This window comes from Dermacentor albipictus, chromosome 9 (genome assembly GCF_038994185.2).
Source record: "Dermacentor albipictus isolate Rhodes 1998 colony chromosome 9, USDA_Dalb.pri_finalv2, whole genome shotgun sequence".
Taxonomy (NCBI): Eukaryota; Metazoa; Arthropoda; class Arachnida; order Ixodida; family Ixodidae; genus Dermacentor; species Dermacentor albipictus.
The window spans coordinates 2,946,890-2,963,223 of record NC_091829.1 but is presented as its reverse complement, the minus strand read 5'-3'; the positions used below and the strand labels follow the sequence as shown (position 1 = coordinate 2,963,223).

The following is a 16,334-nucleotide window of genomic DNA, read 5'->3' as shown; positions in this document are numbered from 1 at the left end:
AGTGTCATCGCTTTGAGCAGGCAAAGAACCACTGCATTGCAACGTTGCCAACGTTGTTCGCCTGCTTGCTGAACACAGCTGCGACTTCCTCATGCGAGGACAGCAGAACACAGCAGAAAACTGCAGAACACAGCGACCATATCCTGCAGGGATGTCTGCTTCAGCAGGTGTTTGGTATGTTGCGATACCACGTATCCGAGCACATGAGGGCTGGACCCTCTCGCATGTAGCCGTGCACAGCTTAGCCGTGTCCGGCGAAAAGGGGATCCTGGGGGTCGAGCCGATACCGGTGTTCGGACCATTAAGGCCCCCTTGGCGGCAGCAACACCCCTCTTTGGCCTCTGCTTCACGTAGACGACAACCGGAGACTGACCCACCAGAGAGAAATCCGTAGTTGCCTTTTCCTGTCTCTCTCTCCCTCCAACCTTCGTCTTTCTCTCACTTTCCATCTTTCCTGGCTTCCCTTTTCTTCCAATTTTTCCAGGCAGCAAGGGTTAACCTTGTGTGAATGGCCAACCTAGGTTATTTCACATTTGGTTATAGTGATGACGTACAGCTGGCGTTTGCAGCACCTGTTTTTACAGTCCCTGCAGTGTCCCCTTGTAGGGCTCCACGGTGGGTGGCTGGTGTTACTGCCAAAAACTACACATTGATCTATGGCTAGTTCCTTCTTCCCCCCCCCCCCCCCCCCCCCGATCGCCCTCGGAAAAGAGGGCGCACTGAAGATGTATTCCAGTTCTTTGGACGTCAAAGACCCAACTTTCCACAATTCCACGTCATTCACTCAGAAAAATCAGATAAACAAGTACGAACAATCATCCCCATTTCTAGTTTCCAAGTCTCTAACTGAGGCTCTTGAACCAGGCTAAAGGCATCAAGGATGGCAAGTGGTAATCTCCTCTTGGGGCTCCATGATCAGAAACAGTACGAAAAGTTGCCCAATCTTGTGTCATTCGGGGACGTTCAATTGACAGTAACCCCACACCGCAATATGAACACTACCCGCGGCATTGTCTTGGACAATGATTTGGTCGAGCTGACTGAGGTTGAACTCTTGGAGGGCTTCAGTGACCAGAGTGTTATCAATGCCAAAAGAATTAAGATGAGGCAGGACGGCAAAGAAATCCAGACTAAGCACCTGATAGTCACCTTGGGCTCAAGTGTCGTACCCAAGCCTATCGAGGCCGGGTACATCAAGCTTCGCGTTAGGTCATACATGCCAAATCCCCTCCGATGTTCCAAATTCCAGCATTTCGGCCACAGTTCACAGAGTTGCCAAGGCTGCCAAACTTCTGCGAAATGCAGTGCCCATCGACACACCTCTAAAACTTGCGAGAACTCTCTCCACTGTGTAAACTGTGATGGAGAGCAAGCTGCATACACATGGTCATGTCCATCCTGGAAAAAAGAAAAAGAAATTGTGACGACAAAAACAAGAGGGAATATTACATTCAAAGAAGCTCGCAGGTGGGTAACCTACCTGCCAAAGAAGAGTTTTGCCGATGTAGTGCATTCAAGGGGCAGCACCACAATGGCTTCCAATGTCTGTCCAGCCCACATGCACTGAGCCAGCAGTGAAGCCAACCAGCCACTGCTCCATTGGTAGTTGCAGCTAGCGCTGCTTCGCCACCCCAGCAAAAGTGGCCATCGAACTCCGAGCAGGTGGCCTCTAAGGTCTTGTCCAACATGCCAAGGCCTTCACATCAAACACAGCGCTTGGAAGAGCACATGTCCAGCGCCTCTTGTGAGGCGATGGACACAGCAACCAGCCAGATGGTGCCGCCAGCGCCTAAGGAGCGGCGAGACTCTCGCAATCACTCCAAAAAAGACAACTCACATCACGATGCCTGGAAAGGGCCTGTTAGCTAGTCTTTGTGTCTTAAATACGCAGCAGTGACAGCACAAAACACATTTATTCTAATGGAGACACAAATACTACAATGGAATGTTGGAGGACTTCTTCATAACCTTGACGATATTAGAGAACTCCTACACAAACATAATCCAAAGTTGCTGTGTGTTCAAGAGGCACATCTGAAACCTACAAAAACTTTCTTTGCAACTACACCTTTTTCTTCTAAAAGACCACGATGAGGCTAACGCCTCCAGCGGTCTAGCAATAGTTACCGACAAGGCTGTAGCTTGCCAACACGTCGCCCTTCAGAAGCCCCTCAAGGCGGTGTCAGTTCAGGCAATCCTTTTTAATAAACTGGTTTCTGTGTGTTCTGTATACATGCCCTTAATTATCATCTCAGAAAAAGAGATTTCTTTAACTTCATTGATCAGCTTCAGGACCGCTACATACTCATGGGATGGGTGATTTTAATGCCCACAACATAATGTGGGGAAACTCGTGATGCAACGTGAGAGGTCGATTCATCAAACATTTTCTTCTCACCTCTTGTGCCTACCTGTTTAATATGATGGGGCCCACCTATTACTGCATCCAACTCAAGTTATTCATCGATAGATCTAGCAATTGGCTCTTCTTTTCTGCCTCACCTGAAATGGAACATCAATAAACTTTAGGCAAGTGACCACTTTGCTGTAACTTTAAATCTGATAACTTAGCATAAAAACCCTCCCCATATTCTGTCATGATCCGCCCGGGTTCGTGAACAAGGGAAGGCTCGAGGCACCCTCCATTAGACAGAGACTCCACAGCGTGGTGGTGATGCTCGCCGGTGTTTATTGGTGCAGTGACCAACGTTGCCTACTGAGCCTGGCTGGCCAATGAAGATTATGCCCTGAGGGGGGTCACATGCTTGTTACACCCCCTTACCCCCAGTTTGTTAACTGAAAGAAACAAATGTCCAAGTTCAGAGCATAAGGCTCTGCCGCCGTCCCAGCCACGTCGATGGTGCCTGCTATCCGGGCGAGTAACAATCCGGCGGCCCCTGCGGTCGAGTACTCCGCCTGAGCACCAGTGTTGACGGGACGAGTGTGAATACGCCGGGTGCTGCCTGAGACAGCTTTGCTCCATTTGGAGGGTCCGCAGTGGTCGGCCTTGCGAGTGATGCTGGGTTCAACACCGGCCTGATGGGCGCCGCACCATTGGCAACGCTTGCCACCTCTGAGGTGGGCGCTGCTCTGCTGGAAGCGACTGGTGTTGCCGCTCGTCCTCCTGGGGGCCGGAACTCTGAAGTCACAGTCGAGGGTGCTGGCCAGGTCCCGAGGTGAGGCCTAACATGGTCAGCGTGTCTGTGCCACGTGGTCCCGTCTGGCATGCAGATGAGCAGCGATAAGGCACTCGCAGGAGACACCACCTGTCCGGCGGACCAGGGTGGGCCAGTACGGAAGTTCCTGGCGAAAACTGGAGCTCCCAACTCCAACAAAGGCCCGGGACGGCACCCTCTGTTAGCATCCAACTTCTTCTTCAGATGCTTCAGGAGTACTGTGGGTAGGACGCCCGGTTGCAAGACGTCCAAGGGTGTGTTGACCATGCGACCCAGCAGAAGCTCACAGGGGGCATGGCCAGTGACATTGTGGGGCGTGGTCCGATACTGGAACAATAGCCCGGAAATACCCACTCTGGCTCTTCTTGAGCTTGTCCTTCATGGTTTGCACCATCCGCTCAGCTGCACTGTTTGCAGCACGGTGGTACGGCGGAACCATCATCCGGCAGATTCCTGATGGGATCCACAGTATGAATAAATAAATAAATAAATTCCGTTCTTTGTCAGCCAGGCCAGGTACTTTGTGCTGGTGAAAGCAAAACCATTGTCGGACACAATGACTTTCGGCAACCCCTGGGCAGCGAACAGGCCGCCATTGGAATATGAACCTGGCAACGTTTAACGCTAGAACGTTATCTAGTGAGGCAAGTCTAGCAGTGCTATTGGAGGAATTAGAAGAGGGCAGTAAATGGGATATAATAGGGCTCAGTGAAGTTAGGAGGCCAAAAGAAGCATATACAGTGCTAAATAGCGGGCACGTCCTGTGCTACCGGGGCTTAGCGGAGAGAAGAGAACTGGGAGTCGGATTCCTGGTTAATAAGAATATAGCTGCTAACATACAGGAATTCTATAGCATTAACGAGAGGGTGGCAGGTCTTGTTGTGAAACTTAAAAAGAGGTACAAAATGAAGATTGTACAGGTCTACGCCCCTACATCCAATCATGATGACCAGGAAGTCGAAAGCTTCTATGAAGACGTGGAATCGGCGATGGGTAGAGTGAATACTAAATACACTATACTAATGGGCGACTTTAATGCTAAGGTAGGCAAGAAGCAGGCTGGAGACAAGGCAGTGGGCGAATATGGAATAGGCACTAGGAATAGCAGGGGAGAGTTATTAGTAGAGTTTGTGGAACAGAATAATATGAGGATAATGAATACCTTCTTCCGCAAGCGGGATAGCCGAAAGTGGACGTGGAGGAGCCCGAACGGCGAAACTAGAAATGAAATAGACTTCATACTCTGCGCTAACCCTGGCATCATACAAGATGTGGACGTTCTCGGCAAGGTGCGCTGCAGTGACCACAGGATGGTAAGAACTCGAATTAGCCTAGACCTGAGGAGGGAACGGAAGAAACTGGTACATAAGAAGCCGATTAATGAGTTAGCGGTAAGAGGGAAAATAGAGGAATTCCAGATCAAGCTATAGAACAGGTATTCAGCTTTAACTCAGGAAGAGGACCTTAGTGTTGAAGCAATGAACGACAATCTTGTGGGCATCATTAAGGAGTGTGCAATGGAAGTCGGTGGTAACTCCGTTAGGCAGGATACCAGCAAACTATCGCAGGAGATGAAAGATCTGATCAAGAAACGCCAATGTATGAAAGCATCTAACCCTACAGCTAGAATAGAACTGGCAGAACTTTCGAAGTTAATCAACAAGCGTAAGACAGCTGACTTAAGGAAGTATAATATGGATAGAATTGAACATGCTCTCAGGAACGGAGGAAGCCTAAAAACAGTGAAGAAGAAACTAGGAATTGGCAAGAATCAGATGTATGCGTTAAGAGACAAATCCGGCAATATCATTACTAATATGGATGAGATAGTTCAAGTGGCTGAGGAGTTCTATAGAGATTTATACAGTACCAGTGGCACCCACGACAATAATGGAAGAGAAAATAGTCTAGAGGAATTCGAAATCCCGAAGATAACGCCGGAAGAAGTAAAGAAAACCTTAGGAGATATGCAAAGGGGGAAGGCAGCTGGGGAGGATCAGGTAACACCAGATTTGTTGAAGGATGGTGGACAGATTGTTCTAGAGAAACTGGCCACCCTGTATACGCAATGCCTCATGACCTCGAGCGTACCGAAATCATGGAAGAACGCTAACATAATCTTAATCCATAAGAAAGGGGACGCCAAAGACTTGAAAAATTATAGACCGATCAGCTTACTGTCCGTTGCCTACAAACTATTTACTACGCTAATTGCAAATAGAATCAGGAACACCTTAGACTTCTGTCAACCAAAGGACCAGGCAGGATTCCGTAAAGGCTACTCAACAATAGATCATATTCACACTATCAATCAAGTGATAGAGAAATGTGCAGAATATAACCAACCCTTATATATAGCTTTCATTGATTACGAGAAAGCGTTTGATTCAGTCGAAACCTCAGCAGTCATGGAGGCATTACGGAATCAGGGTGTAGATGAGCCATATGTAAAAATACTGGAAGATATCTATAGCGGCTCCACAGCCACCGTAGTCCTCCATAAAGCAAGCAACAAAATCCCAATAAAGAAAGGCGTCAGGCAGGGAGATACGATATCTCCAATGCTATTCACAGCGTGCTTACAGGAGGTATTCAGAGACCTGGATTGGGAAGAATTGGGGATAAAAGTTAATGGAGAATACCTTAGTAACCTGCGATTCGCTGATGATATTGCCTTGCTTAGTAACTCAGGGGACCAATTGTAATGCATGCTCACTGACCTGGAGAGGGAAAGCAGAAGAGTGGGTCTAAAAATTAATCTGCAGAAAACTAAAGTAATGCTTAACAGTCTCGGGAGAGAACAGCAATTTACAATAGGCAGCGAGGCACTGGAAGTGGTAACGGAATACATATACTTAGGACAGGTAGTGACTGCGGATCCGGATCATGAGGCTGAAATAATCAGAAGAATAAGAATGGGCTGGGGTGCGTTTGGCAGGCATTCCCAAATCATGAACAGCAGGTTGCCATTATCCCTCAAGAGAAAAGTATATAATAGCTGTGTCTTACCAGTACTCACCTACGGGGCAGAAACCTGGAGGCTTACGAAAAGGGTTCTACTAAAATTGAGGACGACACAACGAGCTGTGGAAAGAAGAATGATAGGTGTAACGTTAAGGGATAAGAAAAGAGCAGATTGGGTGAGGGAACAAACGCGAGTTAATGACATCTTAGTTGAAATCAAGAAAAAGAAATGGGCATCCGCAGGACATGTAATGAGGAGGGAAGATAACCGATGGTCATTAAGGGTTACGGACTGGATCCCAAGGGAAGGGAAGCGTAGCAGGGGCCGGCAGAAAGTTAGGTGGGCGGATGAGATTAAGAAGTTTGCAAGCACGGCATGGCCACAATTAGTACATGACCGGGGTTGTTGGAGAAGCATGGGAGAGGCCTTTGCCCTGCAGTGGGCGCGACCAGGCTGATGATGATGATGATGATGGGCAGCGAACACCTGTTGTAGCGCTGCAATGGTCCCGCCTGCTGATGGAGTGGTGACAGGTAAAACCTCTACCCACTTCGAAAAGGCGTCCACCACCACCAGGAAGTAATGGTTCTTGAAGGGCCCCCCAAAATCCACATACAGGCGGGACCAGGGTCTGTGGGAACGGCGAGGGGTTGATTTCCACATGTTGTGAGGCCCACTAATGTTCCTGGCAGATTTGGCAGCTCTGCACCACGTGAGTGATGTCCTGGTCCAGGCCAGACCACCAAACATGGGACCGGGCCACCATCAGAAACTGCAGGACCCTGGACCGGATACTTTGTGGGATCACCACCCTGGAACCCCACAGTAGGCAGCCGTGCTGCAAGCTCAGCTCAGTGGCCTAGTGGCCTGCTGAACCAATTCCTCCCAACGGGACACCACCTTGACCACCTGAGACAGGACTGGGTCCTGGCTGGTCGCTTGCGATACTGCAGATCTGGAGAGCAGCTCCGGGTACGTGTGCTCCACCAGCATAAATACTTCAGCAGGTTCGGTTCCAGAACAGCATCAGGCACCTCTGGCAGGGGCAGGCAGCTCAGGGCATCAGCAGGTCCCAGGTCTTTTCCCGGACGGTAAACCAGCCGGTAACTAAGTTGCCAGCCTCAAGGCCCAGTGTACCACTCGAGGTGATGCCTGCACGGGAACTGCCCAGCAGTCCCAACAGCGGCTTGTGCTTTGTGACCATCTCGAACTTCCGGCCCCAGAGATACTGGCAGAAGTATTCGACACTGAACATGAGGGCCAGGCCTTCCTTTTCCAGCTGGCTGTAGCGTTGCTCTGCAGCATGAAGCTGACAAGAAAGAAACGACACAGAGTGTTCCTGGCCATCCTTGTCCCGGTGCGCCAGGACGGCTCCCACGCCGTACGGCAACGCATCTACGGTCAGGACAACAGGCTTGGCAGGATCAAAGTATACCAGCACTGGAGCCTTGGTGATTAGCTCCTTGCTGTGCTGGAACGCCCAATCCTGCTCCTTCTTGCAGACCCATCGCTGACCAATCATCTCGAAGCAGAAGATGGAGTGGCTGTAGACGCTACGACAGGTTCGGCAGAAATCTCCTGTAGAAGTTGATTAGGCCGAGGTAGCACTTAAGCTCCTTGTTCTGGTGTTTAGGTGCCTTGAGCACTGCATCAACTTTGCAGGGAGCCGGGCCTAGGCCAGCCTGGGAAATGACATGTCCCAAGTAGTCAACCTTGGGGGCCAGGAAAGTGCACTTTTCCAGCTTTAGCTTGACATCGGCGTCCTACAGTCGTGCCAGAATGAGCAGGTTCTGCGGGTGGTCCCCATAGCCGCTGCCAGTAACCACGATGTCATCCAAGTACACCGCCCCGTGCCTCATGCCCCTGAAAAGGTTGTCCATCTCCCTCTGCTCTGAAATATTGCCGAGGCTGAGGCCACGCCAAATGGTAAGCGCTTGTACTGGAAGAGCCCCAAAGTTGTCGATATTGAGACATACTTCTGGGAGGCATCCTGGAGCACCAGCTGCTGGTAAGCATCTCTGAGGTCGAGCTTGGTAAACTTCTGTCCACTGGACAATGCTGACCAGAGATCTTCAATCCGGGGCAACGGTACTTCTTGACAGTATAAACGGGATTGATGGTAACCGTGAAATCCTCGCAAATCTTGACACTGCCATTTCGCTTGAGCGCTGGTGTGATGGGAGCGGCCCATTCAGACGTCTTGACGGGCACCAGGATGCCCTCTTGCTGTAACCGTTGCAGCTCCGAGTGACTCCGTCCTTCAGGGTGAATGGCAGTGGGCGAGGCTTAAAGAAACGAGGCCGGACTCCCTCAGGTACATAGATACCAGCCGTCGTGCTGGCGAATGTGCCCATCCCTGGCTGGAAAAGGGACTTGAACTCGAACAGGAGGCTGGGGACATCTTTCGCCACATGCACGCTGGCTTCCTGGTACTCTGGCAGATGAACACCCAGTGCATAAATCCAGTTTTGGCCCAGCAGCATCGGTGACCACCTCTTGGTTAAGCAAAAAGCGAACGTTGATCTGGGCGTGACCCTGGACCTGGGAGAGCTGCCTGGAGTAGCTGCACAGCATCATGTCCGAAGCCTCGGCGGACACGCCGGGGAAGGTACGCTTAAACAGTTTCCCGGCCATGACTGACACGCTGGCCCCTGTGTCCAGATCCATGGAGATGGGGTGCCCGCAGATTTCGACAGTCGGCAAGTACGGCGGCACGGACGACGGTACAACGCCTGTGTGCCACATGTCGAAAATCGGCAGGTCCTCGGCCGCAACGTGGAGCCTGGCCGCAGAAGAACTCGAGCCTGCTGCTGCACGCCCCCGCCGCGTACCCTTGCGACGGCTACCCTGGTCACGGGCTTGTGTGGTACATGGGCTTGAACCAGGCTGCTGCTATCCATTGTTCGTCGTCCCCTTTCGGCACACCCCTGCCAGGTGCCCAGTTTTGCTGCACATGAAGCATTGTGAATGAGAGAACTGGCACTGTGAGGGGGAGTGGGCACCACCATGGCGATCGCAGGTACTGCCGTTTGTCGCCAACATGTTGACTGCCGCTTTTGCCGACGGTGAGTCAGTCGCACAGGCAATCTCGCCGGCGTCCTTGGCGCCAGCTTCCATTGCCAGTGTTGCCTTACTGGCTGCGTTCAGCGAAGGATCGGGAAGCTCCAGGAGTCTCGTCTGCATGGCGGGGTTGTTGATGCCGCGGACGAAATGGTCCCGGAGCGGCGAGTCCAGTTGGTCCCCGAAAACGCCGCCACTCGCTAACCCTCATAGTGCAGCAACGAACTGCCGGAGGGTCTCTCCTTCCCGGCGGCTCCGGTTGTTGAAGCGGAAACGCTCCATTAGTGTAGACGGTGCTGGGTTGAAATGCAAGGGTAGTGTGGCGAGCAGCTCGCCCAGCGTCTTAACATGCGGTGTGGCTGGCTTGAAAAGGTCGAGCAAATAACAGAAAACACGGGTCCCGCAGCTGGTTAGGAAAATGTCCCGCTGCTAGGCCACATGTGTGTCGTTAGCCCGGAAGAACACGTGGACTTGTTTCTCGTAAACTCGCCAGGCGAACCCATCTCCCTCGAACGGCTCAAGCGTTCCGTAAAGCGGCATGGCGGCAGCAACGGGGGGTGAAGTTTCGCCGCTCACGGTGGCGTAGGACAATCCGTGGGTACTCGTCGCCAGTGTCACCATCTGCCCGTGTTCGTGAATGAGGGAGGACTCGAGGCACCCTCTGTTACACACACGCTCTGCAGCATGGTGGTGATCAACAATGACTGACCGCTGAGCAGCTGTGCTTGCCGGTGTTTATTGGTGCAGTGACCAATGTTGCCTACTGAGTCTGACAGACCACCGAGCCTGGCGGGCCAACGAAGATTATGCCCTGAGAGTGCGTCACATGCTTGTTAGAATTCCTCGATCGAAATTAGCATTGGCGGTCTGGGCGAATTTTTTAAAAATCAACCTATCTACCACGAGATATTATAAACGATTTTAATATAGATGACGCTGTTGTACATTTTACCGCTTTTATTATTGATACAGCCGAAAAGTTTCTCCCGAAACCGAATGGGGCTTCACTCACAAGACGTGTTCCCTAGTGGAATGAAGACTGTAGAGAGGCGCGAAATAGCTTATTCCTTTCTGGTAATTCTACCAGCATCTCTCCTCTAGTGTTCCTAGAATCAGCGCCGTAGTTGCCAATTGCTTGTTCACCAGCCTGCTTTTTCCCCACTTTTGCACTGAAGTTGCCCATTACTACAGTATATTGAGTTTGCACTTTTCTCATAGCTAATTGAATGTCTTCATAAAACTGATGTACTTCATCGTCATTGTGCCTGGATGTTGGGGCGTAGGCTTTAATTATACCTTTAACTACCTATAATTTATAGGCTCTTAATAAGTTTGGTCATGACTACAACTTGTTATGACTACAGAAGTCAGCACTTGTCTTCGTCGGTCTCTCTCTGTGTATGTGCTGTAAATGACGTTTGAAACAATGGAATACCAATTAGCCCGTATCCAAACTCTGCTTCAGTATAATTTTTCAATTCTTTAACATCTCCCATTCTGTGGATTATTATAATGTTTGCATTCTTCCAGTTTTCTGGGACCCTTGCAGTCGATAGATTCTTCGTATAAAGAGCCGCTGGTTTTCCAAGCATTATGTCTCCTCCATCTTTGAATAAATCGACTGTTATTCCATCTTGTCCTGCCGCCCTTTCTCGTTTCATGTCTTGCAAAGCCATTCTGACGTCATCGCTAGTTACAGAAGAAGTTTCTGTATCTTGTTCTCATTACTGTTTCCAGTTGAGGTATCCTGACTCTTCTGGGTACTGTACAGGTCAATATAGAATTCTTCCGCTGCTTTTACTATATCTTCGAAATTGCTGATGATATTACCCTGCCTATCTTTTAGTGCATACATAAAATCTTGGTTTGTCCTGTGTCAAGTTTCTCACTGATTTCAGACTGCGTCCATATTTTACGGCTTCTTTAGTCTTTCTCACGTTATAGTTTTGAATATCACTTATTTTCGCCTTGATCAGTTTTGACAGTTTAGCGAATTCTATCTTATCTCTCGAGTTGGACACTTTCATATTTTGTCGTTTCTTTTTTAGGTCCTTTGTAACTTGGGAGAGCTTGACTATGGGTTGCTTTGGTGCCTTGCCTTTCGCTTCATTTGCTGCCTCTGAAGTAAACCTAGTTACAGTTTCATTCATTAGCTCTATGTCATCATCATCATCTCTTTGTCGTAAGGCTGCATATTTGTTGGCAAGTACCAGCCTGAATTTTTCTGCTTTTACCATTACTGCCTCTAGGCTCACCTGTTTCTTCTTGACCAATTTTGTTCTTTCTTCTTTCAAATTGATTTGAATCCTAGCCGTCACTAACCTATGATCACTGCACTTTACCCTACCTATCACTTCTACATCCTGCACAATGCTGGGTCAGCAGAAACTATGAAGTCAGTTTCATTTCTTGTTTCACCATTAGGGCTTTTCCAGGTCCACTTTCTGTTTCCACGCTTTCTGATAAAGGTATTCATTATTCAAAGCATATTCCTTTCTGCGAATTGTACCAGCATCTCTCCTCTAGTATTCCTAGAATCGATGCCGTAGTTGCCAATTGCTTGTTCACCGGCCTGCTTTTTCCCCACTTTTACATTGAAGTCGCCCATAACTACACTATACTGTGTTTGCACTTTTCTCATAGCTAATTCAACATCTTCATAAAATTGATGTACTTCATCATCATTGTGACTGAAGGTTGGGTCGTAGGCTTGTGCTGCCTTTAATCTATAGGCTCTTATTAAGTTTGGTTATGACTACAGCTACCCTCTCATTAATGCTGTAGAATTTGTCAATGTTGCCCAGTATGTCCTTATCGATTAGGATAGATTAGGACATGCAATTCCAAAGGAACAAGGACAGCGCTTGTGTCTTGTCCTTGTTCCTTTGTGATTGCATGTGTTAGCACTGTTATAATTTTCAGATGCTCGGAATTGTTGAAGGTTTTCAAATTTTCATAAATTGTAACAAGCTTACATATTGTATATCTGTGATATAAAATAACGCTGTAATTCTGCAATGTATGGAGTATACTGCATGTGGCAGCCAATGTGGAAGGCAAGCTTCATGTCTAACTGGACTAGTCGACTTTGTAGCACGTTCCTAACCTGTTGTCATCATCATCATCAGCCTGGCCATGCTCCCTGCAGGGCAAAGGCTTCTGCCATACTTCTCCAAATACCCCAGTCATGTGCTAATTATGGCCATGTCTTCTGTGCAAACTTCTTAATCTTATCCACCCACCCAACTTTCTGCTGCCCCCTGCTACGCTTCCCTTCCCTTGGAATCCAGTCCGTAACCCTTAATGACAACGGTTATCTTCCCTCCTCATTACATGCCCTGCCCATGCCCATTTCTTTTTCTTGATTTCGGCTGAGATGTCATTAACTCGCGTTTGTTCCCTCACCCAATCTGCTCTCTTCTTATCCCTTAACGTTACACCCATCATTCTTCTTTCCATAGCTCGTTGTGTCGTCCTCAATTTAAGCAGAGCCCTTTTCGTAAGCCTGTAGGTTTCTGCCCCGTAGGTAGTACTGGTCAGACACAGCTGTTATATACTTTTCTGTTGAGGGATAATAGCAACCTGCTGTTCATGGTCTGAGAATGTCTACCAAATGCACCACAACCCATTCTTATTCTTCTCATGATTTAATGTCTCATGATCTGGAACTGCCGTTTACGATAGGTAGCGAGGCACTGGAAATAGTAAGGGAATCCATCTACTTAGGGCAGCTAGTGACCGCGGATCCAGATCGTGAGACTGAAATAATCAGAAGAATAAGAATGGGCTGGGGTGTGTTTGGCAGGCATTCTCAGATTAGATCATGAACAGCAGGTTGCCATTATCCCTTAAGAGAAAAGTGCATAACAGCAGTGTCTTACCAGTACTCACGTACGGGGCAGAGAGCTGGAGGCTTACGAAAAGGGTTCTACTTAAATTGAGGACGATGCAACAAGCTATGGAGGGAAAAATGATGGCTATAACAATGCGAGTTAATGACATCGTAGTTGAAATCAAGAAAAAGAAATGGGCATGGGCAGGGCATGTAATGAGGAGGGAAGATAACTGATGGTCATTAAGGGTTACAGACTGGATTCCAAGGGAAGGGAAGCGTAGCAGGGGGCAGCAGAAAGTGTTGTGGGTGGATGAGAATAAGAGGCTTGCAGGGACAACATGGCAACAATTAGTACATGACCAGGGTAGTTGGCGAAGTATGGGAGAGGCCTTTGCCCTGCAGTGGGCGTAACCAGGCTGCTGCTGCTGGCGCCGCCGTCGCCGCCGCCGCATCCAGTGCCTCGCTACCTATCGTAAACTGCTGTTCTTTTCCGAGACTGTTAAACGTCACTTTAGTTTTCTGCAGATCATTTTTTAGACCCCCACTTCTGCTTTGCCTGTCCAGGTCAGTGAGCATGCATTGCAATTGGTCCCCTGAGTTACTTAGCAAGGCAATATCATCAGCGAATCGCAAGTTACTAAGGTATTCTCCATTAACTCTTATCCCCAATTCTTCCTAATCCAGGTCTCTGAATATCTCCTGTAAACACGCTGTGAATAGCATTTGAGAGATTGTATCTCCCTGCCCCTGATGCCCTTCATTATTGGGATTTTGTTGCTTTCTTTATGGAAGACTATGGTGGCTCTGCAGCTGCTATAGATATCTTTCAGTATTTTTACATACGGCTCGTCTACACCCTGATTCCGTAATCCCTGCATTACTGCTGAGGTTTCGACTGAATCAAACGCCTTAAAATAATGTTGAAAGCCTAGATAAGAGACATATTCCCAATAGCCACTAGAATCTAACTTGTTTGCTTAAATGGAATAAGTTCATGTCATTGTTATCACTTTTCTAGTTGCCTAATTAGAGCATTTATGCGCTTTGTATTAGAAGAAGCAGATGAGAGTTCACTGCTAGCCAAACATTCCTGTTACGGAAGAATTAATTTAGTGTGAGTCAAGATATTGCTGCATAACAGTGTGCAGGCTGTTAGTTCTAGGCAGTGCTAGATATGCCCTTGTACACACACTTGTGTATGGTCGTTTTTGTGCGTTTTCTTTGTAATAATATATTCCAAGTGTGCTGTGCTATGTCTCTTCTTCTTCTTCCTTTTTTTTTCATACTTATTGGCCTATAATCAACTGTGTTTCCATTTGTTGCAGCAGGATGATCTGGACTTCTGGCTTTCACCTGTAGAGGGTCAAGATGGGCCGGCAGGTGGTGACGCTTCGAGGGATTCAACGCTACCATCCTCTGGTGCGGCCGAATTGAATGGGGCAGCACCTGTGTCAAAGAGTGAGGTGAGCATTTGGCATAGGGTCTGTGCAGGAACTTTGTCAGTGACTGCAACCACATGTTCATTCAAGAGGAAAGAAATTACAGTGGAACATTGCTGATTCTAACTCCAAAGGAATAGGAAGATTATTTGAATAAAACGGAGTTGGAACAAAGGAAGAGCCCCTTTGACTATCATGCTCAATAGTGTGCATGGTACAACACACAATACAGTTGCCAGTAGAGTCCTAAATATGAAATTCACTAGACAATGAGTATACAGTTGCCGACCGATTTTCCGGACTCCAAAAATTCGGACATGCCCGGTTATTCGGTCAGCTTCGCGGCACCTCCATTCTCCCCATAGACCATAATGTGTAACAATTGCCGAAAGTTCGGACACCTTGCAACCTCTCGTCGAATTTTTCGGACACTCCTTGAGCCAACTCGGTCGAGAGCACCATGCACCGACTCTGACCGGTGCATGGTTCGACTTGCTGAACGCCATTTTTGTTTTGAAAGGAGCTTCCTTGCTGCCCCACGAAGTGGCGCTACTAAAAATCCCCGCTCATCATCATCGTTTCTGCCTGGTTCGATAGAGTGGCTCTGCAGCAGTTCCAGTTTCAGCTTAGTAAGTCATGTCAAGACAATCCAGCAGCTGATTTGTTTCTTCGCGCACAACGCTGCGAGCAGGCCATGTTTTTTCGTTTGTGTGACTGGTGTCGGCACAGTGGTGTTTGCTTTGTGTGCTGTGTCGAGGTTTCGGCGATCCAACGCGGCATATGGAAACATCGCGTCTAGTCTAATGGCGCCGACAGTGCCCGGGCAGACTGCGCCGGCGAATGCCGGCAAGCGGGTGCCGAGAGGCTAGGATTTGTCGCCTTCCGATGTGCACGCTACTGCCGCCGAAAATGTTCTGCCAAGACCTGTGCAGTGGTTCCAGACACCGTCTCATTTAGCAGTTTCACATGTGCTCACGCTGCTGTACTGACATGCGCAGAACTCGATGACGGCGAGATCATTCGTCAGGTTTCTGCTGCAACGCCGGACGATGACTCTTGAGTGGAAAGATGACGCACCATGTGCTACGATGCCGTCGCATGCGGAGCGTGTACAAGCAGTGACTGTGCTTTCAGCCGCCTATAGTGACCATACGACCCTCTCCAAGATTCAGGCATATCTGATTCACGTAAACGGAACAGCGTGCAACGGCGCATTCATGATTTTTTCAAGCCTGCTGCCGAGCCCGAATAAGTGCGTGGAAATAAAGGATTCCATTTTTTTTTCTTAATCTGCTTTTTCGGACACCTGTTTTTTCGGACATTTTCGCAGTCCCCGTGAGGTCCGAATAAACGGTCGGCGACTGTATTCCACAAGCCGCCAGAAAACCTGGCCAATACATTAGTGTACGCATGCACATATACTTGCTTGTGACCTGGTCAATCTGTATTTTAACCAGTCATGCCTGTCTCTACTGACTGATGAAAGCTACCAAACACCAAATCTCCATTTACACCAAATCTCCATTCCTTGTTATGTCAAACGCAGGCTGACCATGCTTCGATAGCCATACGATAGTGGGTTTCGTTGTAACTGCGTTCTTTCAGCAGTTCCCTCACATAATTTCTACCCTCTTCAACAGAGACATGGAATGTGGAGTTGGCAAGCTGCTTGACAGGGTTTGCACAAGTCCTTGAAATCTTTGAAACCCTTTGAAATTTCAAGGGGTTTCAAGGCCCTGGAATTCTTTCTGTCCCTTGAAAACCCTTGCATTTCCTCACCCTGCTCTGCATGACTTCGTCGCAGTCACACCTTGTCACGCTTTCTCCAGTCTCCCTTCCACCCCTTCTGGGTCGACACT

General features: G+C 48.6%; 1 protein-coding gene across 5 annotated transcripts in view; it reads left to right on the top strand.

Annotated features, from left to right (window-relative positions):
* The window catches only part of g (adaptor-related protein complex 3, delta 1 subunit-like garnet), a 354,723-nt gene that overhangs the window by 260,444 nt on the left and 77,945 nt on the right, over positions 1-16,334 (top strand). For 4 of the 5 annotated variants that reach the window (XM_070524729.1, XM_065441036.2, XM_070524728.1 and 1 more), the window contains one exon: positions 14,362-14,499. In XM_070524729.1, the coding sequence (XP_070380830.1) occupies positions 14,362-14,499 (138 nt within the window). The remainder of the gene's footprint in view (positions 1-14,361; positions 14,500-16,334) is intronic. The other variant, XM_065441037.2, reaches the window with a different exon arrangement.